The sequence below is a fragment of the Pyricularia oryzae genome, chromosome 1 (assembly GCF_000002495.2).
Source record: "Pyricularia oryzae 70-15 chromosome 1, whole genome shotgun sequence".
Taxonomy (NCBI): Eukaryota; Fungi; Ascomycota; class Sordariomycetes; order Magnaporthales; family Pyriculariaceae; genus Pyricularia; species Pyricularia oryzae.
In genome coordinates, this window is record NC_017844.1 from 5,281,927 (window position 1) to 5,307,231 (window position 25,305).

The following is a 25,305-nucleotide window of genomic DNA, read 5'->3' on the forward strand; positions in this document are numbered from 1 at the left end:
TAATCTCTAAGGCGACGATGAGAAGATAATCTGAGGAAAACGACATGCCGACTATCCTGGCTTCCTGTGTATGCATCCCTTGCAGTTTCTGGAGTACGACTTCCGCTTTCGCGTATAAGCCAATAATCCATTCACTGGTGAAACCAGCTTAGCTAGCTCAGGGGTATCACGTGCCCACTACATCAACGACAATCATACGACTACAACTTTTGAAAAAAAAAGCATATTTCTATCCCACTCACCCTTGTCCACACAGACAATCACAAATCAATTGTCGCAATTCCCTTGTAGCCGGGATTAAAACCTTTGTATAAAAGCATCATTCTTCTTTGTTATTATAGGAAACACTAGCTATCATCTGCTCAGTGAAGCCTAATTTTCACCAGTAAATAAATGATAAGTACAGGGGAAAGCGACAAAGATTGACAAAGGCGAAGGGCCAAAAGTAAATGGACGCTTAGCTCGGTGGTGTATTTATTTATTTACGCACGACTTTAATACTTCATATAAAACGGTGGAGATGTGATGGATTTCTTGGTGTGCTGTTCCGCCTTGTCCATCACAACTAGCTGGGGCCGGTGATTCCACGAGTAAACATCGGTCGTACATATTTGGGAAGAAACGAGAGAAAAAATGAACAGAAACTTTTGGTTGCCTTTTGATATGGCGGAAACGAAGAAAAGGATAGCCCCCAAAACAAATAGCGAGTGACTTCCTGCTCAGAACAGAGCAAGAGCATGTGATAGTATACGATAGTGGGATGAGGAAGAAACAAGAGACTCGGATGTAAAACGTGACTGCCAATGCACACCAACAAGTCACACCTCACTCCAAGTCGCTGTCGTCGTCGAGGTACTCCACCTCGTCATCACTGCTGTCGAGCACAAACGCAGCAGAGCCAGCCGTGTACTTGGGGATACGGTAATCGACAGCGGGGACGATGGGATACTTGCGGTTGACCACGCGGCGAGCCCGCGCAGAGCTGCCGTCTTCTGCACCATCGACCACGGCGCCCTGAGGCTTGAAGTAGTAGCCGAACGCGGCGAGCCACGGCGCCCGCATGCCAGCCGGGCGAGACCAAGCGAGCTTCTCGTCGTGGAGCCACATGCGGACGGCGTGACGGCGCTGACCGCCCACGGCCTCCTCGTCGGTGTAAGCATCGCGCGCATGCACCAGAGCCAGGTTGTTGACGAAGAGAATGTCGCCGGCCTGCGCGCCCACAGAAATCTTGTGCTTGTGAGCCAGCTGGTCAAAGACGGCCAGGGCGTCGCGCTGGACCTGGGTGAGGGTGGGCACACGGAACAGCGAGGATCCTGCGACTGTGCTAGCCTTGTTGGGGACGTGCTCCGGGTTTGCCTGTTGTCTGCCCAGGCGGCCCGGGTCGAGGCTTGCAATGACCTTGCCATCATGGTATGAGATGAGAGAGGCCAGGAAGTGGCGAAGGCGGGTTTTGGTACTGCGTAGTGCATTATCGTGTCAGAAATCAGGCTATGTTCTTGCACCTCTCCATCCGGCTTGACTTAGTCTTTAGGTAACACTTACATCTGAATGGGCCAGTTCGGGGTGGCCAACACCTCGAGGACATCGGGATACTTGGCTGCGAGCTCGTTGTAGATGGTGGCAACCGAGGAGAGATGGATGAAGCCACCCTCCTTGGCCACTTGGCGGTAGTGCAGACAAAGAATGTCTGCACCCATATCGTTGTGGAATGGCTGTGGACGCTGGTCAGCCTGAATGCATGGTTTCAGAGTAACTTGGACTGGAAATATCTTACCATGCTCTTGTTGGTGTGAACGCCGTGACGAAGCCTGTCAGGAAGAGACTCCCACGCTTTGGACGACGTGACATGGCCTATTTTGAAAAATAAACTGATTAGCTGTGTCGAGACACGTTGTGTGTGCACAATGAAAGCGCATCAGGCAAGTCAGTCCTACTTAGCATGTTTCCATTGCCGTCCTGGATTCCCCGAACGTTGCCGATATGGCTAGCAACTCCCAGGAAGATCAAAGTGTTGTCCTCAGCAGAGTACCTGGAAGCCTCGAGGCCCCTCAGAACGCAGAAGCCCTGCTTGGTGTGAACGGCATCGGATGCACTACGGAGCCGGGCGCTCAGATTGTCCGAGAGGGGAAAGGTCTCGCAGCTGACTTTGTCACCGTGGAGCTCCCGAGCTTCATTGTTTTAAACATTGTCAGTTTGTGCAGGGCAGGGCGTGTGGACTGAGATGTGACCGAGTAACAATACCCTTGAAGGACACAACCGCATTCTCAATCTCGAGCACATCAGCCACATCAAGCTGGATGACATGGTTGACGGGTGCAGAAGCGTCTGTACCAGACCAGACTAGGTTGCCTGTGACTTCCTTTGGTAGCTGTGCCACACAGTCTGCTGTGTGGGCGGGGTCGGTGGTCTCTGTCGCCTCGCTCGAGCGCAGGGTCACAGACAGCTGGCTAGAGACGCTTGCAGAGCGTGAGCGGACCTGCTGAGTGCTGATCATGTTCTCGCAGAGGGTTTGAGAGAACGACATGGTAACAGCTGGAGATGGGGAAGGTTTGCAAAGAGGCTGGAGATGGGTGGATGTTCGGGGAGGTTTGCAAAGAGGTTGGAATGGGTGGATGCTCGGGAAGACCAAAGAGGGCAAAGCCACGGACGAGTAAATAAGGTAAGGCAGATAGATGATGCAGGTTTGGCAGATCCTTGGAAAGTGACAGATCAGAAAAAGTGCCAGGCAGTCAATTAGCAGCCGGGGAAGGTGATATACAAATCAGAGGAAAGCGCAAGTGTGTCCGGGAAGTGATGATTGACCAAGAAGAACAAAACGTCGGAAGGTGTCAAGAACTGTGGGTATTTATGTTCATCAGACGTCGGTCTATACCTTCCTCTCATGATGTTCCTGATCTCATGCTAGCAATGAAAGTCTAGAAAATCACCCCATCTCTCCTGTCACTTTTCTCCAAAACACACCCCCTACTGGACGTGGGTGGATGATACAAACACCCGGAACGGATTTCCGGGGTCCCCACAAGCCAATGAAGTGACAAACAAATCGGCAAACATGCAAGATTCCGTCGGCGCATCGTCTCTGGATGTTGATAGAGAACAGTGGCGGTGAATACTCCCTCGGTGGAAGATGTTAATAATGCTTTGTGGTATAAAGTCGTTCGCCCCTTACATGACAACGACACCCGCTGATCCACAGATAACCCATTTGAACTGGTCCACTATCGATCGTCCATGTCAATGCGGAAATCATTGGTACGAGAAAATGAAGCCAAACTGGTGTTGATTGGGATTTGTAGAACAAGGAAGCTTTGCGGCTGGAGTGTATATGTCGGTGTGTCGCTGGCAGAGGTGGGCCATGGACTCGGAGTATGCCTCATCTGACCTACAAAAAGCCCCCGCCCGGTGAGTTCCAATGACCCGTAGTGATTGGGCAAAACCCAAGCGAAGGAATGAGGCCTCAAAGTGGAGGTATCCTCAAAGTTTAATCGAGCGTCAGTAGAGCCTTTGAAGCTTCACAGGGATGGTGGCAACCGCAAAAACCCCATGCATGACACGTACGTATGTACTTACCTGTACTTAGCCGCGGTGAAATTTTAGTAACGATATCAATGCATGTTTTGACATGGACAGAACATGAAAGGCATCACTTCGACATCGCCACCAGTGATGAATCAGTGTGACAGCAACGGCTAGAGATATCGGGTTGAATGAGACCTTCATGATCCCCGACATTCGCCTACTTGCGAACACCCTGGTCTCGACAGACTTCCGATGATCTCGGGCTAGGAATCACACCGGAACCACACCCCCTTCTCCTTTAGATTGACATCTGTGATTCGGTACTGCCGTGCAATACTGGCAGTCAAGCCAGTCCGGGTAGCCAAAGCGCTAAGGGCTGGATTCCTGCCCTGGAACGAATCTTCCCGACGAACAGAGAACCGTGGGCCACAAAGCGATCCGAAGGCGCAAAAGACTATCCGGACCAGCACGCTCGTTTGCGATCAATCCGTTCTGTGACCTGGTGATGGTAAACCAAAGTCTAAAGACTTTGCAGTCAGGTCCAGATTTTCCCCCAAACCCAAAGGATTGTTCGATGATGTCGAAAAAGTCAACTTCCTTACGAAAGCTATGCAAAACGAGACCTGTGTCAGGCCTCAGCCTAGACAGTTCGTGGCTTAGCTCACCGAAAATGCTCGATCGGTGGGTGAAAGAAAGTCAGGCATGAGTGATATGACTTGTGCTCGCTTGCACGTGGTGCCCCTTAAGGATGTCGCATACGATATTCGATATTTACGGCGAGCAAACAAGCCTCTTGGCTGCATTTAGCATATGCGACATGGCTGCAGCAGCGTTGCAGGGATCCCGACTCACCCCGGTACTGTACTGATTGCCTAGGGTACTGGGGGAATCGATGCAAAAGCCCGCAGGCCGGCGGCGTATGATGCCAGGGAGTAAGTAGACCTTGATATCCTGACTTTTGCATGATGAGATGATCCCACATGTCTGGATAATAGTGCCGTTTGTAGGGCAGTCGGCTCCACTCTATTGCAGTCGCTTCGTGATGGAGAGGCGTTTTTTGGGATCTAGTGACCGACGTACTTGGTAGGTAAAAATTGTGGCCGCAAGGAGATATCGAGATGTATGAGATGAGAAAATCTGGAGGTGTTGCCGTTAAAACGAAAGCATATGCGTACATTGAAGTTACAATCTGATGGGAGCAATGTTGATCCGATATGCACCATCTTATTCGTAGAACTTCAGATGACAGGCACGTCTTGTTGGAGCGGATGGATAGCCCGTGCGGGTAGATGCGTGAATGCAAGCTACCACCTCACTAGTGTGCAAATTGCACTTGGACTCAACCCGACCTAGACAGCTGATCAACGATAAGTCCAAACGAGAGGAGCTCCTCTCGAGATGGCTCTGTCGAAGGAAAATGATAAGCGCAAGCCAAAAAATACACTGCAGCATGCCGAGTGTTAATCGCCGCGCGGGCCGGAGTGTGCCATTCAAAAAACTTCAAAAGTTGCTCGAGGCGACCGGTCAAGATCCACTTTGACGGTGTCTCGAGCTCCGCGGAGTCAGGAATTGGCCTGTCAAACCCGCCAACAGGCAAGAGCGGTGAGTCGAGACTATGTTTTTGCTCGTCCCGTGACGAAAATGCGACTTATTAACTGACCGGTCGGGCAAAATGATGATCTCTCAAGTAGGTAACCGCTCGAGTATTCGGGCTGGACGATGCAGAGAGGGGCGAGCGAACCTTTCGTACCTACAAGTGTACCTGGGTACCTTAATAACATGCAGTTGGGTATCTATGGCGCAGGCAGGTAGACAACGATTAACGCGCGCATTGTTTGCGTAGCAATGTTTGTGCAGTATTTGACGCGAGCTACTCAATCGGACAGGCTGTTCAACAGGTCTGCAAGTGATCTGTCTGAAATCGCCCAGGAGACAAGAACAAGATGGTATCTCGCCGCCTTAACTCGCACAACTGAACTGACAGTTAGTCCCTGCTTGCCCGGTGGTTTATGCATGCGCCTGCCCGCTGGCGCTCGAAAACTACCGGTATAGTGGAGGCTGGGCAAGGTAAGGTAGGGAAAAGCTGCAGAGTAGCTGGTGGGACGCGAAGTAAAGCGGACTCTCAGGTCCGCTGAGCCAGCTAGCCGGGGTCGAAGGATGCGGAGCTGCAGGCAGAGGCCATCTTGTTCTGAAGAACTAGGTACCTACCTAAGGTACCTATACAGGAGGTGGTCGCAATTGAGGTTGTTTGTTGTGCACCCCGAGAGTGGAGAGGGGGTACGGATGCCGAAATCGCACCAGACCCGACGTCAGTGTTGTGGGCGCTGGCTGAGCGCCAGGGCTCTTTCTTTTGCATCTGAGCTGAAGGACAAAAATCCAATCACATCCATTATCCGATCTTTCCGTATTAGGAGCGGCCTGGGTCCAAGCGGAATTGAATCCGGTCGTAGAAACAATCGAGGAATATTATGGGGAAAGCGAGCTCGTCCCCAAGTTCAGGCTCATCGTATCGTATACGGCTTAGGTACGGTGCGCTTGAGGTATTTGAAAACGGCAGGTCGAACCAGTGGAGCAATGCTACTGATCCAAAGAAGGCAGGAGGGCTGTACAATGGGTACATACCGGTAGGTACCTACCAACATACCTACCTTGATACCTACCTACCTTACCTAATTACGTACTGTACGTTACCAAGGTGGCTTTGATCCAAGAAGGAACAACGCTCGCAAGTTAACAAAGCTGTCGTTACCTCAATACCAGACCTGCTAATCGAGGTGCTAGCCAAACGACCTTGTAATTTGCATCAACCCCGATTGAATAAGACCGGAGAAAATTAATGTTTGCGTTTCATTCATGCATTAAGCAATTGTAGGCGTCACCAATATGAACCCCTCGACCTGATCTGCAGGTTGCTGGCTATGGTTGGCTGCCTGGGCCACTACGAACCCACTCAGTATTGCCTCTCCCCACATTGTAGCCTTGCACCACCAATTTAGTATGCAGGCAAGCGCTTTATTGCTTCCTCATCACGCAAACAAATGTTTTGTGCTCAGCACATGGTCTAAAATACCGGCCTCCCCTCCAAGACCCAGAAGATCATGGCAAACATGGCCGACCCCTCCCGCTCATATGCCTCCGAACCCCCATGTCCATGTTTCTTGGTCTAAAATCACTGCGCTGTTCCTGATGTTGCCTTCGCGTGGCCGCCTGCATAGGTACCCACCGAGATTTCGGTTCCATCGCAGACAGACCAACTTCCTTTCAGACAAGCCTTCTTTCCTTCCACAAACTTCGACACAATCGCGTCAATGAGTCTAGCTTGGTTTGAACAACACTACTGGCTTTCGGTCCGCGCACACCTCTCGCCTCCCCATAGTTTCAAGTTTCGTGTACCTCATCCCGTCTTACACTGAGCTCGCTGCGCATTGCTTCCTGGGCGTCCTGGGCGCTTGACGACAAGCCGCGAAGCCGAGCTGGGTCGAACTTCGCAACCTCCGACTCTCCGCACTCGACATCACTTCTGCAGGTGGCTAGGACTTTGATGGCCATCAGCTGGGCCATAGCTGGGCAGGTTCGTTCCCAAGGGCACATATTATATGCACCTCACGAACCAAAAATCCTCAGTAGCAGTGACATATTACCCCAGGGAAAAAGGCGTTATAGGCGGAGATCAGTCTGGGCCGGATAGCTACCCACTTGGTTGCTGTCACTGAACACAAAGGCCAGTCTTTGCTGCCGGGCATCCAGAGATTCTCCCAGGCCGACGAGGAATGGGTTGGTCTGACTTGGAGTGACTGCATTGCGACTAGCCCATCCTTCCTCTGCCATCGATCGATAAGCCGTCCGTGTATTGTTTGTGTACGATTCCTAATTTCTGGCATTGGTTTGAGAGGTGAGAAGTGGCAACACAATTACAGACAAACTTCTGAAGGCCGGTCAAAACCCTTCTTGGAGGCCCAGGAGGTTTTACGCATATACCATCTACCCGACTGGTCCACGTCGATCTGTACTCACCGGTCACCAGATCAACCAATCCCAGCTCTGGTACTTCAAAGTTTCACAAAGAGCGCATCCTGCCAGTGGGGCTTGTTACGGGAGCCCCTCGAGGTATCCTGGGACAGAAAGTTTTGCCTGGTCGACTGACGGAGCAGCATCCGCAACATCTCTCCAGCGCCTACTCTGACATCGGCCGCCTCCGCTGGCGTTTTCGTACACCCACATATTACCTTACCGCATCCCACCTCCCCAAAGGTCCGCCATAATGAACGTCCATAGCCCAGGTCTTCCCCGCAACCGTTTGGTAAGTTATGCCTCGCCGTACGCGCCAACCATCCCCTCTCTCGCATACCTATCAGTTTGTTGGGACACAAAGTTGTGTATAGCGCAAACTGCACCGACGGAGCAATTCGACGAAGCGCAGTGGTAGGACTCTATGGAAGTTCGGATTTCCTTTGAGTCAACTTTCTCATTGTCTAGACTCCATCAATTCGTCGCAGAGCCGTGGGTCACCGTCTTCTTATTCTTCCATTTTTGCTGTCATTGATTAAGTCGGGGCCTGTCGCTGCAGGAACTGCGGGACTGTCCGCTTCCTAGTCTACTTTTGCCCTGTTGATTGGTGGCCTAAAGCAACGACTGTCAGCTTGTTGGTTTAGCGTGCTTAACCAGGCCACACATTTTGCCTTGTGTTGAGACTAACTGACGGCGGATGTTGATGACTTGACTCTTGTGTAGAGTGTTTTAGTGGCTTCGTCTGCCGAAAATGCGCTGACCATCCATGGCATTTAGAAAACCGAGAATAAAAGCAGACGGTGGCGAAATAACCCAATTTGCAGGCTGGATCAAGGGTCGAGGTCAGTCACAGGGACTACAGAGACCAGGCAGGAATTCAATCCGCATCAGCGCGAGCATTCGTCGGCGTCTCTGTCAGTGTATCTGTTACCCACAGAATCAACAAGCCAGGTTGGGTCAGATTCCCCTACAATACCTTCCGTCGCCGCAGAGACAGGTCGAGTGCGGTCTTACCCCACTACAAGGGGTCGGTCAGATCGCGAAGCATACAACGAAACCAGTCACTATCTCGGCTACAACACGGACACGCTACGTTTCACGGTGGAATCTCAGGCCCAGGAGAGTTACAGTCCAATATTGGCCAAAGACGGCTTAGTTGATTCTGCAAACTACACCCAAGTTTATTCGGAAAAGGGGTCAGATTTGCTCCCTCAACCTCTCCCGCCGGCTCTACCACAGACACAGCAACACGTCTCTGGGCAGTCTTCCAGCAAGCCTGGCCAACAAGACGAGCATTTTCCTCACTGGAGCGTGGAGCCATCGCAGCATTACTGGAATTTCGATTCTCAGCAAGACATTGCGCATCCAGCAGCAGAAAGATTTCTCCAAGCTGAAGTAGCTCCGTTGGTCAATCCTGTGAACACACAGTCGCTTCTGCTGTCTGGTGATCAAGTTGGAGGGCATAGGGACTCGACATTTGGTGGTTTTTCGGCCGAGAGCCCTACGATCTCTGGTCATAATTCTACACAATCTCGACAGCCGCCATATTCTTCAGGCCATCCGGAACCTCGCGCTACACTGCCTGCTCCAAGGAGTATCTTGCCAGCATTGGAGACATATCACTACTCTACCGGTGCCTGTGATGACCAACCATCTACTGCTGTGGTAAATCAGGCTGTGTTCCCCGAGACTGCAAGCTCAGCACCCTATCATCATCCTCTCCAACACGCGGACTATCGTCAGAGCTCAGCGCACCGGCCCCAAGAACAATATTGGTCATCGTCCTCGAATACAATAATACTCCCTCATCCTACACGACCAGAGCGGAGAGCTGGTGACTCTTCGCCTAGTAACTTTTCACATTCGCCCCTCCATCAGACCCATCAGACATCCCAAGCGGCCATGGGAGGAGGAACAGGCGACCCCTGGGTCGAGGTGCCTGCGTGCTCACAGCCTTATGAGGAGAGCCATTATGCATCCTCCCGACCAGGTGTTCAATATGTATCCGGAGATGGCTACCAGGATGTTTTGCCTTTACCCATGGATGATTTGACATCCCACATGAAGCCTAGGTCGGGTAGCATGCTGAAGCAGCCTTATGATCCGACGCCAGGTAGAACTGAAAAGCGCACCAGTAAGAACAAGACTTGTCGAAAACCGTTCGATCCTTTGAGAAAAAAGGCGACTGCAGAAACGCGCTTGAGGGGTGCATGTATTCGGTGCAGAACTCAGAAGCTTCGGGTATGTCACGGATCTCCAGGTTCTGCCTTGTACTTGTTTTATTCACGCCACTAAATTGATGTGTGACGGTGACAGTGCGATCCGCTTTACCCAGAAGATCCCCTCGGTCCTTGCATAGAATGTCACAAGGTTAACACCGCGTCCAAAAAGACAACCCGGTCAGCGGATTGCCTTCATCACAATCTCAGGGATCTCCAACTTGCTAGACAGGGGAGTCTCAACCTCACCTCACGGTGGTCAGGAACCAAGATGCACGACGTCGACTGCTTGGCTAGTAGCTCCATCCGGACTGTAGAGTTCAAGATATTCTACACGCACGATCCCAATCTTCCCGAGTTCTACCACGTGCCCGTTCAACTCCAAGTACGCAGATTCATACCAAAAGACGGCGATGTGCTGGATAGGAAGTGGACCTGGGATGGGTATGGTATGGTGACGCGCCTGGCTCCTTTCGCATTGCACAGCATCCATGCAACAGCCACAGCAATCTCGAGATATATTGAGGAGAATGCTTTCATAGCCATGACGGCTTCTGTTGCCGGCTGCGACCCCATCATACGGGATACGTATACCATGGCTATTCGTCACTGGTACACCTTGGATGTAAGATCCTAAGAATCATTTTACCGAGACGTCAAGACTTGATGCTGAAGATTAGCAACGGCAGTCGGCAAACGATACGAGGGCAGCGGAGCGCAGATTCCTGAGCAGGTTGTTCAAGGTGTGGTTTGCCATGAGTAAGTCGCATCTGTAATGTTCCAAACCAAGTACTGCAATTAACTGCCCTGGCAGGACTTTCAACGGGGTCAGCCTATCTCTCAGGCCATGATAAGCTAGACATGGAACCAGAATTGCGACCAGGATATCCCCTTGGCGACCGGATTTCCCTTCCGCGGATGGTGACGGCCCAGATCGACAGTATTCTAACAACCAAGATTATTCAAGACGAGACAACAAAGCTTAAGAGGGAACTTAGCGATCTTTTCAAGAGTAACAACCCCCAGTACTGGTTCACACTATACGTAGCGACCTTTATCCTGCTGCACGAGATTTCGGTGGCCACCCAAGATCGCGGACGCTATGCCCGACAGAACCAATTGCCCGTGAGTTTTGATGTACGTATCAGCGGTAGAAGCTTTGCATCTACTGACTCCGTTGGGCATCCCAAGACTCGTTTCTCCTTGCCGTCTCTAGTAGCTGCTCAGCATAGAAGCGCGACCTCTCTCCTGGCACACTGGCACTACTTCAAATCCGGCAGAGACCCTCGCAACACCGAGATGCATGACACAGAAAGGACACCCATGAAGTACCTGACCCAGGAACAGAAGCATGTCATCTGGCCGTGGTGGCGGCGGATGACAGATCCAGGTGGGTTAAAATGACGGATACATGGCTCTGTGGTCAAGCCACCCGAGTATTTGAGAAATGCTAATGCTGTGATACTTATGGACACTTAGCGATCATGCAAGAAAACTGTCCCGACGACCCCCGTGAGCAAGACAGGCGATTAGAGGACCCCCTTTACTTTGTCTCTCAGATGTTTATCGAAGGGTGGTCTGCTAGGGCCGTTTTTCTGGGCTAGATTTCACCGGCATCTCGGCAAAGCAGTCAAATGCGTTGTGCATATGGCCTTTGTCACGCCACACGACAGACTGGAAAGGAACGAACACGGTTTCACGAAGTAACGACGATAGGATTGTAACAAGATGAGGAAAACGATTTATAAAGTGGCCTTTGTTTTACGACGCGGCTAGGATTCGTTTCTACGCACTACGTATAAAAGCTGTTTGGCGATATTGTAATTTTGGATGTGTTCTCTTTTTCGGTTACCAGGGCAGTATCTAAATATACACGAAGCAATGCTTGAACTAGCTCTGGTGGTTATATAAAAATCCCATATGATTGACGGATTCGAAGTTTGGAGGCCCATGTTGATCTGCATAAGGTACACATATAGCTAGACGCAGTCAGATTACAAATGACACGACAGGAATGTTGGCTGTGGCGGTCCAGCCCGACAGCGATTGCAGATCGCAACAACTCTAACAGCAAGACAAAGAAGGGGAAACGGTTGATCCCGATGGCGCACCTCGTCTAGCTAGCAACATTACTTTCGGCAATACCCGTGGAAAACAAGAGCCGCAGTGCAACGAATAGGTAGAGTAGGTATCATGCATGGGAATCGTAATCAATGCATATTCGCCCCCCTCACCAGTAAGTGGAAAAGGGAGGAAGAGTGGATGCAAGGAGAACATTTCGGCTTGACCGATGTCTCACCGGAGGGAGATAATTAGCTCATCACTTGCACGGGAGGGTGATTCGTGCCTTGAGTGTAACCAGACCGGTGTGCGTGTGTGCTTTTTATCCCGTTTTAGTACTTTTGCAGGACATCAGCGCGCAACAGGCTCGCTGCGACCGGTCTACTGAAAATGTGGATTGGATTGGGGACTGCCTATCGCCAAATCTGTCAATGTGCATTGGCATGGGTGCATTGTTGCGGTAAAATTAGGGTACGACACGACACTGGTAAGGATGTTCATTTGGGGGCTCTGGGCTGGGAGTCAATGACGTTGATGCCGTTGTTATTTGCGCAGGAGGCTATAGATAGACGCGTGCACAAGGGTGTTGCCTTGACGCAAGGCAGTAACGTTGCGTACCCCCTGTTCGGCACCCCCCCTGTTCGGCACCCAAAAATAACAACACTTTTATTTTTATCCTCCAACTTCTATTATAAATATCTCGATGAATCTGTCACTTTTGGATTTACTTTTTTCTGATTTTAATTCTCCATTTTCCAATGAAGCAATATACTGAAAAACAGCTTATATCTGCAATTAACGACGTCAATAATGGCAATCCAATTGCAAAAACCTCCCGAAAATGGGGAATACCTAGGTCTACACTTCAAAGTCGACTTAAAGGTTCTCAACCTTATAAAAAAGCACAAAGCCCTTTTCAAAGGCTTTCCACGGAACAGGAAAAGCATTTGGCTGATTGGGTACTTACCCAAACAGCTTTAGGGCTTCCGCCAACGCATCAAGAATTACGCTTTTTTGCCGAACGAATTCTTCAAGCCGCCGGAGAGACAAAAGGCCTTGGAAAACGTTGGATAACTCGTTTTTTGGCTCGTTATCCAATCCTTAAAACCCAAAGGCCCCGTCGAATAGATAACGCCCGGGTTAATGGCGCTACTACGGAGGTAATTAAATCTTGGTGGCTTTATATTACGAACCCGGTTATTAACGCTATTAAACCGGAAAACCGTTGGAATATGGACGAAACCGGTATAATGGAAGGCAAAGGATCTAATGGCCTAGTATTAGGGCTTAACGGGATCCGGCCGTTGCAACGAAAAGAGCCCGGAACGCGTGGTTGGACGACTATAATCGAATGTATATCGGCTACGGGCGTTGCCCTCCCTCCCCTCGTTATATTTAAGGGAAAAAACGTACAACAACAATGGTTTCTGTCACGGCCAGGCATACATTGGAGAACCTCAGTGTATTAGGCGCTATCGACGAAAATTCTAAACTGAAGAGAAGAGAGAAATTACAATCGTCGACGCGCTCAAGAGACGCGCTTAAATCCGGAGGTAGTGGATCCTTGTCCGATCCCTGGCTCGGTGTGGAGCCGAGTCGTGATTCTGAGGGTAGGTCTAGGGGCCTGATCCTCACGTGATTCTGAGGGTAGGTCTAGGGGCCTGATCCTCACATTACCCCCCTCTAAGGCCTGATCGACGTAGGCGGTCAGAGTCTTGAGTTTGTCACGTGTGTCTCCTCGGGGCCTTCCTCCGCTCTCGTGTCTTTTTCGCATCGTGCTCGGCAACATTGTCCTCGGGTCCGTCCTCCGCAAAAACATCCTCTGCTGCGCTCCTGATCCACTGTTGCAAATTTACCGGAGGTCCTGCTGCGTCCGGGTAGCGATACCATGGGGCTTAAACTCAGCCCCTCCAAAGGCGCTGTTCAAAGGCGTAATACCGCGGGTTTGACGGGTGGCATTGTTACTCCGGGTGGCGAGCTGGTCTTTAAGTTGGGCAATGGTGGCCAAAAGATCTTGCAGCTGTGATTGAGTGATTGTAGCCTGGCCGGCAGTGTTTTCGCTTTCGTCTGCCATTTCGCTTCTCATTTGGACGACAGGCGAGGGCGCTCTGCTTGGAAATTTCGGAATTTCGTTCCTGCCGTCTAACGTTTTGGCAGAAGGTTGGTGGGGAGGGTTTCGCGCCTCTCCTGGGTGCTCAGAAACTGACTCGTACTCGTACGATCCGTCAACTTCGATGCTGTCGACTGGCTGATCTTGCTCTGTGTCGGATTGGGGCTCAACGGGCTCTTCAGGCTCTGTGTTGGCGCTGGTAGGAGCGGGCTCTACTGGCTCTGGGCTCACTGGGGCAACTGTAATCTCTCCGTTTTGATCCGAGTCTTCGGTGTTGGGAGTAGCAGTGCCGGAAGCCAAATTATCTGGCTTTGCTGAGTTTGCGTTTGTCACGCGTTGGGATTGGCGAATCGGTGGGCCGTAATTCTTACGCGGCGACATTGATTTCGCGAATGGTGTCCTCTGTTTCTGTGGCCTAGTTTACCGTCGCGCACAGCCGACGTAGTGAATGATTGAATGAAGGGATTGAACGATATATTTTAATTGCTTCACCAGCAAATTATATTGAGTTTAGAATTATGTCACGGCCAGGCATACATTGGAGAACCTCAGTGTATTAGGCGCTATCGACGAAAATTCTAAACTGAAGAGAAGAGAGAAATTACAATCAACGACGCGCTCAAGAGACGCGCTTAAATCCGGAGGTAGTGGATCCTTGTCCGATCCCTGGCTCGGTGTGGAGCCGAGTCGTGATTCTGAGGGTAGGTCTAGGGGCCTGATCCTCACGTGATTCTGAGGGTAGGTCTAGGGGCCTGATCCTCACAGTTTCCCACGGATTTAAGCCCTTTCGATAATTGGCAATTTCATGCAACCGAAAACGGGTGGACAAATAACCAAACGGCTATCGAATGGTTAAAAAAGGTGTTTATTCCGTATACCCAACCTTTAACCCCTGAAAAGCGGTTATTAGTTTTGGATGGCCATGGATCACATATAACGGACGAATTTATGCTTCTTTGCTTGCAAAATAATATTCAACTCCTATATTTACCCCCTCATTCGTCACACGTTCTTCAACCATTGGATCTATCGGTTTTTGGGCCGTTAAAAGAAGCTTATCGACGTCAACTTGGATTTGTTAGCCAATTTTGCTGTTCAACAGTTATTGGAAAACGAAATTTCCTACTTTGTTATCGAAAGGCCAGATTAAAAGCATTTATAGCAAAAACCATTCAATCTGGTTGGCGTACAACGGGGTTATGGCCGGTAAACTTGGTTAAACCACTTTTAAGCCCTTTTTTGTTAGAAAATAGCAACGCCAACGTTATAAAAGATAAAAACAACGGTTTGCAAAGGGATAAAACACCGGAAAGCCCAGCCCAAAAAATTAACGACCCGTCTTTACTTATTTATTATTTGGAAAACCCCTAAAACGACCCGAGATATCCGACTTCAACTGCAAAAACTTTCCCAATCCAACAAAACCAACGCTACTTCACGTCTTTTATTTGCAAAAGTCCAAAAAAGCTTCGAAGCCAAAGATACCCTTTTGGCTAGCGCCCAGCAAAAAATCAGCTTATTGGAAGCACAACTGGAGGCAATACGGCCGGTTAAAAGGAGGAGGGTGGTTCCGGATCCAAACGAGCTTTTGGTTAACAAACAGAACATTATTGGTGTTAATTATATGCATTATTTTGCATGTAATAAGCCCACTTTTATTTGTATATAGCCAATTTTATTTAGTGCCGAAGTGGAGTGGGGAATGGTGGAATTCCGTTACTTTGTTAATGCAGGAATGCAATTTAAAGGTCAGCGAGTGGGGTTAGCTACCCTGTACCGGGTTTAATACCCACCCTGCACCTGCGAGTCAGCTACCCTGTACCGGGTTGAAAATTTCACCAAGTCAACGTTTAAATGCAAACCCAGAGATGGTTTGTATGCAAATGAGGGTGTTTTTTCAAAAACCCATACAAATTAGTTTTTCGGAAATTCATTCGCGGCACCGGAACCTTTTCTGGCGTGCGGACCCCCACTTCGATGTCGGAGAGTATGTAAGGGAAATAAAGCAAAATCTCCCCCAACCAATTATTTATCAGTACCAAAATTATAGTGCATTTCTACCTATTATTCAGCGCTTTTAGCACTGGTTATTTACCACGCCGCACCTAGGGTTTACCCCTATATCCCCTGTTAGCACCATTGTTATTAACAGGTTATGAGCCCGGAAAGGTTCTAGCTAGTGCACTAAAGCGCACTTTGCATTATTGGAAAGCCCTGTTTTCAGGCTTTAATTTGGTTATTGTCGCATATCCGCAGCACGTATATTGACGAAGATATTGCTGTTTTTGTGCAAATTGTTGGTTATAGGTGCTACGTTAGCACCTATCCCCCCTGTAATTACAGTGAGGGGTCGCTATATTAGCGTTTGACTCAGGCCTAATTTTCAGGCACTGCAGCGCTCGCTCGATTGCAAATCCCAAAATTTTTGGTGTGGTTTTTATGGGTTGTGCATCGCTATTGCGATTGGTTCAAATTTTTAGTGCGTTAATTAGGGTTTGCGCTAACGAGTCAGGGCCAAAACCCCTGTATTCGCCCGCTAATAGCCCAGTGATCCACTAACCGAACGCTGCAAATTACCCTGCAGGTTACCCTGCACCCACCTAGCGAATTGAACTTTCGATCGCTAGTGCACCTGGATCGGTACAAATAATACCAGGGCACCCATTAATTGTGGATTTAGGGATTCCAACCCTGTATTTTCAGTGGATTCGATCATTGAAAATAGCAATAAGCCCTATATTTGGCAAGTATAGGCCTGTAACCGTTAGAAGGCAAACGGCTATAGAAAATCCTAGATTGGGGTATTTACCCTTAGGCGACTAGGTTAGTTTTTAACTATAATTCAGGCCACCCTACAATGGAAGACAGCCCTATGTCGGGCCTCCCAGGCCCAATTCCACCGGATAGGGGCCCTGAATCCAGCCCGAATGAAGTTCTAACCGCTAAATTACAGGCGCAAGACCTGCAATTAAAAGCGTTAACTACGCAATTGGATCAACTTCAGCACACAATTCAACAGTTAACATCTCTGTTGACGCTGAAAAATGGTGAACCCACTAGTTTTAGTGGTATTGCGGGTATTAATACCCCCAATAGTGGTAATCTGGAGGCCAACCCACAGATTTTTAGCGCTAATACCGCTACCGCACCACCTAATCCACCCGGTAACCTAATTCTAGGTGACGGGATAGGTAAAGAACTATCAAAACGGGTATTTTCCTTCCCCGAAAATTGCAAATTAGTAGGGGCTAGCAACTACGACCTGTGGAAACAGGCACTTATAGTACAATTCAGGGCTATAAAAGCTGCGGAATTTATTTCCAACCCTGAAATTGGCTATAGCCTACCGGAACATGAGCAATCAGTCCTATTATTGCTTATTAAAGACAGCCTAACCAAGGAACCTTTAGAATCCATTGCATGGCATTCCAGCCCTGTAACGGCCTATAAGACCCTGGAAGATAGCTATTCCGTTGCACCCGAAATTAGCAGAGACTCGCTATATCGGGAATTTCACGCCCTAAATTTTTCGAAATTTAGAGGGTCAATACCAGAATTTAACAGCCGTTTTAATTCCCTGGTAGCTAGATTAGCGAATGCCAACGTGCAAATTAGCCCTATCGATGTACGAAATCAATACCTACGGGCCCTGGAGGGGACGTTCCCTACCTGGACCGAACGCCAACGCAGTACCCAACGGGCCCTGCAGGCTATAGGCCAAAATTCGGATCGATTAAATTTGCAATACCTTATGGCGGACCTTATATCCGAAAATTCGATTTCAGGCTCTACAACTGCCAAAGCCACTAATTACAGGGCTGAAGGTCGAAAATCAGGGAAAAAAGGCGCTAAAAAGGACGCTAAAAAGGAAAATAATGGGCAGGACGGCACCTCCAAATCACGAAAAAAGGGCAAATCAACCCCTAATTCGGATTCGGCTATTGCAAAAGATAATAAATCCTCCAATTCCAGCGAATCGAACGCTGGAACTTCCATGATTTCAATGGATTTCGAGTTATTTACGGGCTCGATTCCAGGTGACGTTAGCGTTTGCGCAGCGTATAACGCCCTGGAACAGGCAGGCGATTCGGGCGGTAATTTACCGTACCGGGCACTGCAACAGGAGGTTAATTCCGCTATTAGCGGGGTTATAGAATTATGTTCGGAATCGGATTCGGAACCCGATTATACCGGTAAAACGCTAAAACCACAGGTATTAGCAACTAATTCTAAGGCTAAGACGAAGCCTGGAAGCGGCGTAAATAGGGACCCTAAGCCCCGACGGCTAGGCTACCCGGTCCTGTACGATACAGGTAGCACGCACCATATCTTTGCAAATAAGCAATTTTTTACCGATTATACCCCCGGCTCAACAGTCGAAATCGGTACCGGAGGTGGCCCTGTTAGGCCTATTGGCACTGGAACTGTTAAAATACAGGTCCGGTATGGCTCCAAAATTGACGAATTTAGAGAGGTTACGTTAAATAACGTGCTATATATCCCCTCGTTTGGAATAAATATCGTTAGTGGGCTAATACACTACAATACAGGGGGCGTATTATTAAAAAATACCCTGTACGATCGGGATCGCAAGGCGTGGGGACGCCTAAATACCGCCAAAAATTCGTTCTGTTTGGAGGTAAAAGGGTGCGATATCCTTATTCGAAATACTACATCTACGGTTTCGAATTACGCCTGTGTAATTGGTGAATATAGCACCGCCTCTAGCCTAACCTTACAGGGGGTTACAAAGGGCTACGCAGCCCCGTTGGAGGTAAAACTAAATAATATAGTCCCTGAAGACCAAGACGACTATAAAATCTACACCGATTCGGAACCGGGAGAAAATACGGTAACGGAAGTGTTAAATCCCAAACAAAATAAGGATATAACCGTAGATTTACCTGTAATGCAGAAATTTAGTGCAAAAACCCCTGAAAATCCACGTGAGATTGGGCCCCGTAGGCCCGGTAAGCCGCTAGATGACCCTTTTAAGCAGCCTAATACAAAAGGGGCTAATACCGAAAAAGAGGGGGTTTCCCACACAAGAAATCCGTTGTTAGAACCTCCTTTAGTACCGGAATTAGTGCAGGCCCCTGTAAATTACCTCCCTTTAAGCCTAAATCGAACTACCGATGGTTGGGTAACAGCTGAAGGAGACGGAATTACAGGCGATTGTGACGAAATCCAGGCCCAAAAAGCCCTGTTATGGCACAGGCGCTTAGGGCATATAGGGTTGTTATTGCTTAAAAAGACCGCTAAAAACGCAGACGGTCTACCTAATTTCGACAAAATTAGGGCTATTACCTGCATTACTTGCATTAAAGCCACCTCTGTTAGGCGTACAAATAAAGGGGCACTCCCTACACCCCCTAATATCCTCGATTCCATAGAGGGTGATACAGTAACCCTTAAACCTAACCCTCACAATAAAAAACCCGTATTTTTGTTATTAGTGGATCGAAAATCACGTTTTCGGTGGTCGATCTCACTACGGAATAAAGCCGGACCTACGGTTTTAGTGGCTATTAAAGGCTTTTTTAAGGTTTTAAAAGCTACGTACGGGCGCTACCCCACTAAATTTCATTTTGATGGGGGGCACGAGGTAAATACAGAGCTTCAAGATTGGTTTGCAAGTAAAGGTGTTAATTTTAGCACCTCCAACCCCTACAACCATGGCCAAAACGGGCTAACGGAACGGTCCGTTAGGGTTATTTTGGATAGGCTAAGGTCTACCATTTTAGCGGCAGGTCTACCACTATATTTATGGTGTTATTTACTGTCAGCCGTGGTTGATTTAGTTAACCGTACAGCGGTAACTAACAGGGAGTTAACACCCTACGAGGAATTTTATTCCGAATTTCAACCTGGATTACCACACAGGCCTAATTTAGGCCATTATCGGGTTATTGGTACCGTATGCCAGGCTATTATACCGCTGGAAAAACGCCAAAAATCCAACAAATTGGCTCCCCGAACGGAAACAGTAAGGCTTTTAGCCCATTTATCCAATTCTACAGCGTTGGTTTACGCCCCCGCCAGACGGGCCGTATATAAAACCTCTACCGTAAAAATTTTAGAGGGTATACCCGCTGAAAATTTGGCTATTCCAGGGGAAACGCTACAGATTTCAGAGGGGGAAAATCCAGATTTAGAGGGGGATTCTAATTCTGAACCTGAAGACGAAATCTACAGCGCCAAAACTTTGGATCCAGTGGATAATAATCCCCTACCTCCCGCAATTACAGTTCCTCCCTGGCCTGTACAGTCTACTGTTCGCCCCCCAGAGCTTATAACGGTAGCGGTGCCTAATTCAGCACCTAAAATAACGGAAGTTCCGGTGTTTTCGGCACCTAAAATACAGAATATGGAGTTAAATTCGCAGTTCGAAAACCCAGATCCTATGGATATCGATTACGTGCATTATCTTTGTTATCAAACCCAAAAGAAAACAAAGAAAAAGCCCACTAAAGACGGCGAACCAAATAGCTACCAACAGGCCCTAAAAAGCCCTGAAAGTGCTAAATGGTTAGCAGCTTTAGCGTCTGAATTCGACCAGATCGTTACTGCAAAAACCTTCCGTTTTATCCCTAAAATTAAAATGCATACAGGCCGTAGACTAATCTCTACCCGGCCGGTGTTTAAATTAAAAAAGGATGAAAATAATAAGCCTATAAAGTATAAAGCCAGGCTTGTTGTTAGGGGGTTTTTACAGGTCGAAGGCCTAGATTATATCGAGACTTTTGCTAGCACTAGTATACCGCCCACCTGGCGTATATTATTGGCTATAGCTAATGCACAAAATTGGGAAATAGAACAAATCGATTTTATCGGTGCGTTTTTAAATAGTGACCTTACCGACGTAGATATTTATTTGCAAATTCCAGAGGGTTTTAGCGATTGGGCTAGATCTTGCAGCCCTACTACCGCTAAAATTTTAGTGCAAATGGGCTATAATCCAAAGGAAATGCAAGTTATACTGTTGGAAAAGGCGCTATACGGTCTGAAACAGGGCCCAAGAGAATGGCAAACAAAGCTAAAAAGCCTACTTTTTACAGAAGGTTTTAAGCCGCTAATCTCTGATCCAGCTGTCTTTTATAATGCTAAATCCAAGCATTTCATTGTTACTTTTGTTGACGATTGCCTGCTAATAGGTCCTAAATTGCAATATATTCAGGATTTAAAAGCCCGTTTTAACAAAATATACGCATTGGAAGACAGGGGCCCTGCAGCCTATTTTTTAGGCGTTCAGATTATAAGGGACAGGCCTAACCGCCTGCTTTGGCTCCATCAAAGTCAGTATATAGAGGAAGCATTAGCAACGTTCGGATTAGCTGATTGCAAACCTATTTCTGTTCCCTTACAGCCGGGTGTGCTAAAATATAGTGGGGGCAAACCCGTAAATGCGCTAGAAATCAAATTGTTACAGCGTATTATCGGCACCCTAATGTATTTAATGCTATTAACGCGCCCGGACATCGGTTTTGCGGTTCAATGGTTATCTCGTTTTTTAACGAAAGCCACTACAATCCACTTAACGGCAGCTAAAAACCTACTTCGCTACTTAGCAGGTACTAAATCCCTAGCAATCTGCTACGGAAATAGGGTAATTAAAGCTAATTTACCACCTAACTCTTTGATTGGGGGTTTTAAAGGCCTAAAATTACTTGGTTTTAGTGACAGCGATTTTGCCGGGGCTAGGGAAGATTCAAAATCCACTTACGGATATTTGTATACCCTATCTGGGGGCCCTATAACGTGGAAGTGCAAAAAGGCTAGTACTATAGCTTTAAGCACCCCAGAAGCCGAAACCGACGCCTTAGCGGAAGCCCTGCGTGAAGCACAGTGGCTTAAAAGCCTATTTACAGAGATTGGACTACCTGTAAAAGGCCCTATTGCAATATTTGGAGATAATACAGGCTCTATAGCTAACGCACACAACCCTACGCACCACCAACGTACTAAACATACGTTATTAAAATTTCACTACGTAAGGGAGTTAGTTACAGAAGGATTAGTGACCCTAAAATACCTGGAATCCAAACAAATGCCCGCTGACGGCCTTACAAAGCCCCTAACGCTTCCAATTCACAAGGTTTTTTTAGAGCTTATAGGGTTAAAACCCCTGTAAACTTAGTTTTTACCTATTGAATTGTAGGGCACCTAGTTAGTTCGTTAGCTAACTACCACCATTTTTCTCCTTTGTTTGCAATTATTGGATTTTTGTTAGCCCGACACCAACCGATCTACCCAAACCTACCCTGCTCAGGTTGATTATTAAACAACTTATACCGACCTTATACCCGAAGTCGAATCCGAATTTAATTAGCTCGCGTTTTGGGCGACCTAGCGATTTTTAATCTACCCTATATATTAAACTTTTCTGGGATCCACAACAACGAACAGCCAGATTAGCTACCTGGCTTAGTAGTAAGTTCCGTTGGTTATAATCTGTAGGTCGTGGGTTCGAATCCGGGGGTTGTTACAATTCTGGGGGTCTTTTTCAATTCGGGGGTTCGTCCAATCTGGGGTTCAGTCAATCGGGGGTTTGGTACAAAGGGCTTATTCATCCAGGGGGTTCGCACCGGGGGTTCGAGTTGGGTTGGGACACAAGGGGGAATTTCTTTTGTTTTTTTGTTTTGGGGGTTTTATTTTACGTACTTTTCTTTTCCGACTTTATTTTTGGATTAAGTAGCAAAAGAGAGGGGGTGTTAATTATATGCATTATTTTGCATGTAATAAGCCCACTTTTATTTGTATATAGCCAATTTTATTTAGTGCCGAAGTGGAGTGGGGAATGGTGGAATTCCGTTACTTTGTTAATGCAGGAATGCAATTTAAAGGTCAGCGAGTGGGGTTAGCTACCCTGTACCGGGTTTAATACCCACCCTGCACCTGCGAGTCAGCTACCCTGTACCGGGTTGAAAATTTCACCAAGTCAACGTTTAAATGCAAACCCAGAGATGGTTTGTATGCAAATGAGGGTGTTTTTTCAAAAACCCATACAAATTAGTTTTTCGGAAATTCATTCGCGGCACCGGAACCTTTTCTGGCGTGCGGACCCCCACTTCGATGTCGGAGAGTATGTAAGGGAAATAAAGCAAAATCTCCCCCAACCAATTATTTATCAGTACCAAAATTATAGTGCATTTCTACCTATTATTCAGCGCTTTTAGCACTGGTTATTTACCACGCCGCACCTAGGGTTTACCCCTATATCCCCTGTTAGCACCATTGTTATTAACAATTGGATTGCAGGAAAATGATATAGAAAATTTGGAACCTTTAGCTGATGAAGAAGAGGTTAATGAACCGGAGAAGCGTGAAAACGATTGTATTTTTGTCCGTTGATAATTTTATATTTAAATCAGTTTATAAAAGTAGGCATTTCGTTGTTAGATTTTCAGGGTGCCGAACAGGGGGGGGTGCCGAACAGGGGGTACGCAACGTTAAAAGAAAGTGAAAAGCAACAAGGGGGTTGTTAACAAGTACAGCGATGGGACGCCATGAAGCGATTTTTAGACTTTCCCGGACCCCAGAACCTTGCACGGTGGATGGCACGGCACAGCCCCGGGGCTTTTTACGGCTTGTCGGAAAAGAACTTCTGCATCGGCCGGCACGGCCAAAGGAAAAATAAGGGTTTACAGTTTTGCGGGGCTGAATCAGATCTCAAGCAGCTGTCCCTTTAAATGTTCCAGCTACTTTTAACCCAAGTTAAACAAGGATGACCCCACCAATGCCGTCCACAATGGCCCCACTATTTGGCTTATCGGCGGTGATGGGCAAGCTTATCTCCGCCGACACGTGTCTGGAGTTGCGCAAACGACAGCCATGTGCGAAACGGTACATGTGTACTTTGCAGGTTAATGACAGGCATCTTCAAATTATCCAACGACGGCAGATCACTGACCACGTATCACCTCTTGCGCCGCCAGATATAGGTTTCGCAACACGCAACCAACTCTCGTCTCGTTACAGACCGATAATACAATTTATTACAGCGTGCACAACGAACAACCAAACGATATCACAAAAAAGCGCTGGGACTGGGTCTCACAGTCATTGACGAAGCGGCGCTTACATCCCGCCCACCACAATCCACGGCACCAAAAACACAAACACACACACACATACACAAACCGCAACCATGTCGGACCAGGAAACCTTCACCCTCCTCCCCATCCGGATCGACCCGCAGTCCAAAGCCATCAGCAGCATGAGCCCGTCGCGGGCGCTCGACGCCGAGCTGGCGACGCTCAACAGCCTACACCGGACGCTGCTGGGGCTCGAGAAGCCGCACGCCGTGCCGCCGCCGCCCATCCCCGTCAACCCGAAGCTGTCGGCGCAGGTCAACAAGATGCGCGAGGGCGGCAACGCCGAGTTCCGCAAGGGCCGCTTCGCCGAGGCCATCAAGCTCTACTCGCTCGGGCTCGAGATGGCCCTCAAGCGCCCGCTGTGGGAGCCGCAGCAGCTGGTGCGCGAGGAGGTCGCGAGCCTGTTTGCCAACCGCGCGCAGGCGCACATGGCGCTCTCGAACTGGGTTGACGGCGCCATAGACGCCGAGGCCAGCGTCGAGGCCAAGAGGGCGGGGAACCCCAAGGCCTGGTGGAGGCGAGGCAAGTGCCTGATCGAGATGGGCAGGCTGGAGGAGGCTAGGGAGTGGGTCGGCAAGGGTTTGGAGATGGAGGGAGAGGAGAATGAGCTCATGGCCTTGATGAAGGACCTCGACGCCAAGCTGGGTTAGATGAGTTGGGGAAGCGGTATAACCGCCCAAGGGAAAGAATTAATGATTTGACGACGCCAGGCCGGGGCTTGACTGTTCGGTCTAAAGTGGTGTTTTTTTACGGCACAGCATACGGCATAGCGCGTGCCGGGCCCGGCCTGGGAGTTCGTTTGGAACCGACGGTTGAGCTTGGGAAAGGACTTGATCGAGTCCTATGTCTCAGTGCGCCGGGATAATGAGGCACTGGTTGGCTTTATTATGGGCGACACTGGTTGAGAGCATAGGATGGGACCTGGAACACAGCCAGCCATTCGGCCATCTTACGGGTGAGGGAGGGGTGGAGGTGCGGACATCGCACTCAAAAATATTTTACCAAATTTCTGGGAAGGACTGCCGAGTTTTTTTGTTTTTTTATATTTTTCTTACTGTCGAATTTGGCGTGGCTTGCTCTTCTTTATTTCATGCGCCGCATTGCATCAAAATCACGTTTGTATCAGTAAACCTACCTCACCTTTGTCCAAAGCTACAGTGGTGTGTTGGTTCGCCCAGGGACATAGTATAAATAGTCTTAGTGTTCTGCATGTCCGCCACGAATCCTCAGAATGCCCAGATACCATATAGATATTATTACCCTAGACTTTCGCTCTTATGGACTGATTCCCAAC

General features: G+C 48.5%; 7 protein-coding genes across 7 annotated transcripts; 6 read left to right on the top strand and 1 right to left on the bottom strand.

Moving 5' to 3' along the window:
* Nucleotides 1–450: 450 nt before the first annotated feature.
* On the bottom strand, nucleotides 451–5,699 carry MGG_05457 (uncharacterized protein). The gene is made up of 8 exons (XM_003710274.1): nucleotides 4,695–5,699; nucleotides 4,372–4,583; nucleotides 3,571–4,311; nucleotides 2,242–3,473; nucleotides 1,935–2,168; nucleotides 1,775–1,851; nucleotides 1,543–1,712; nucleotides 451–1,456 (listed from the first exon to the last, which is right to left on the bottom strand). Exons 4-8 carry the CDS (start codon nucleotides 2,522–2,524, stop codon nucleotides 826–828), a joined length of 1,395 nt encoding a protein of 464 aa, XP_003710322.1. The 5' UTR covers nucleotides 2,525–3,473; nucleotides 3,571–4,311; nucleotides 4,372–4,583; nucleotides 4,695–5,699; the 3' UTR covers nucleotides 451–825.
* Nucleotides 3,326–3,693, top strand: MGG_16367 (uncharacterized protein; the record flags this gene model as incomplete). Its single annotated transcript, XM_003710275.1, has 3 exons — nucleotides 3,326–3,402; nucleotides 3,519–3,558; nucleotides 3,631–3,693. 3 exons carry the CDS (start codon nucleotides 3,326–3,328, stop codon nucleotides 3,691–3,693), a joined length of 180 nt encoding a protein of 59 aa, XP_003710323.1.
* Nucleotides 5,032–5,457, top strand: MGG_16368 (uncharacterized protein; the record flags this gene model as incomplete). Its single annotated transcript, XM_003710276.1, has 2 exons — nucleotides 5,032–5,121; nucleotides 5,211–5,457. Coding segments are annotated over 2 exons (242 nt in total), but the record flags the coding sequence as incomplete, so codon positions are not given.
* Nucleotides 5,700–6,559: 860 nt separating the features above from the next.
* MGG_05459 (uncharacterized protein) lies at nucleotides 6,560–11,677 on the top strand. Its single transcript, XM_003710277.1, has 7 exons — nucleotides 6,560–7,819; nucleotides 8,305–9,768; nucleotides 9,844–10,371; nucleotides 10,436–10,505; nucleotides 10,561–10,871; nucleotides 10,938–11,136; nucleotides 11,226–11,677. Exons 1-7 carry the CDS (start codon nucleotides 7,781–7,783, stop codon nucleotides 11,348–11,350), a joined length of 2,736 nt encoding a protein of 911 aa, XP_003710325.1. The 5' UTR covers nucleotides 6,560–7,780; the 3' UTR covers nucleotides 11,351–11,677.
* A 3,886-nt stretch (nucleotides 11,678–15,563) lies between these two features.
* On the top strand, nucleotides 15,564–16,026 carry MGG_16369 (uncharacterized protein; the record flags this gene model as incomplete). The annotated part of the gene is made up of 3 exons (XM_003710278.1): nucleotides 15,564–15,678; nucleotides 15,836–15,904; nucleotides 15,968–16,026. Coding segments are annotated over 3 exons (243 nt in total), but the record flags the coding sequence as incomplete, so codon positions are not given.
* Nucleotides 16,027–22,658: 6,632 nt separating this feature from the next.
* MGG_16370 (uncharacterized protein) lies at nucleotides 22,659–23,121 on the top strand (the record flags this gene model as incomplete). Its single annotated transcript, XM_003710279.1, has 3 exons — nucleotides 22,659–22,773; nucleotides 22,931–22,999; nucleotides 23,063–23,121. Coding segments are annotated over 3 exons (243 nt in total), but the record flags the coding sequence as incomplete, so codon positions are not given.
* Nucleotides 23,122–23,771: 650 nt separating this feature from the next.
* On the top strand, nucleotides 23,772–25,305 carry MGG_05462 (tetratricopeptide repeat domain-containing protein). Its single transcript, XM_003710280.1, has one exon. The coding sequence runs from the start codon at nucleotides 24,065–24,067 to the stop codon at nucleotides 24,659–24,661; it is 597 nt and encodes a 198-aa protein (XP_003710328.1). The 5' UTR covers nucleotides 23,772–24,064; the 3' UTR covers nucleotides 24,662–25,305.

Bases quoted from the DNA above. Each gene is read 5' to 3' on its own strand.
- MGG_05462 (XM_003710280.1), top strand. From the start codon at position 24,065: ATGTCGGACCAGGAAACCTTCACCCTCCTCCCCATCCGGATCGACCCG.
- MGG_05457 (XM_003710274.1), bottom strand. From the start codon at position 2,524: ATGTCGTTCTCTCAAACCCTCTGCGAGAACATGATCAGCACTCAGCAG. The intron at 1,852-1,934 runs GTAGGACTGACT...TTTTCAAAATAG, and splicing joins CGGCAATGGAAACATGCTAA to GCCATGTCACGTCGTCCAAA. The intron at 1,457-1,542 runs GTAAGTGTTACC...TGCACTACGCAG, and splicing joins CCGAACTGGCCCATTCAGAT to TACCAAAACCCGCCTTCGCC.
- MGG_05459 (XM_003710277.1), top strand. From the start codon at position 7,781: ATGAACGTCCATAGCCCAGGTCTTCCCCGCAACCGTTTG. The intron at 7,820-8,304 runs GTAAGTTATGCC...CATGGCATTTAG, and splicing joins GTCTTCCCCGCAACCGTTTG to AAAACCGAGAATAAAAGCAG. The intron at 10,372-10,435 runs GTAAGATCCTAA...TAGCAACGGCAG, and splicing joins GTCACTGGTACACCTTGGAT to TCGGCAAACGATACGAGGGC.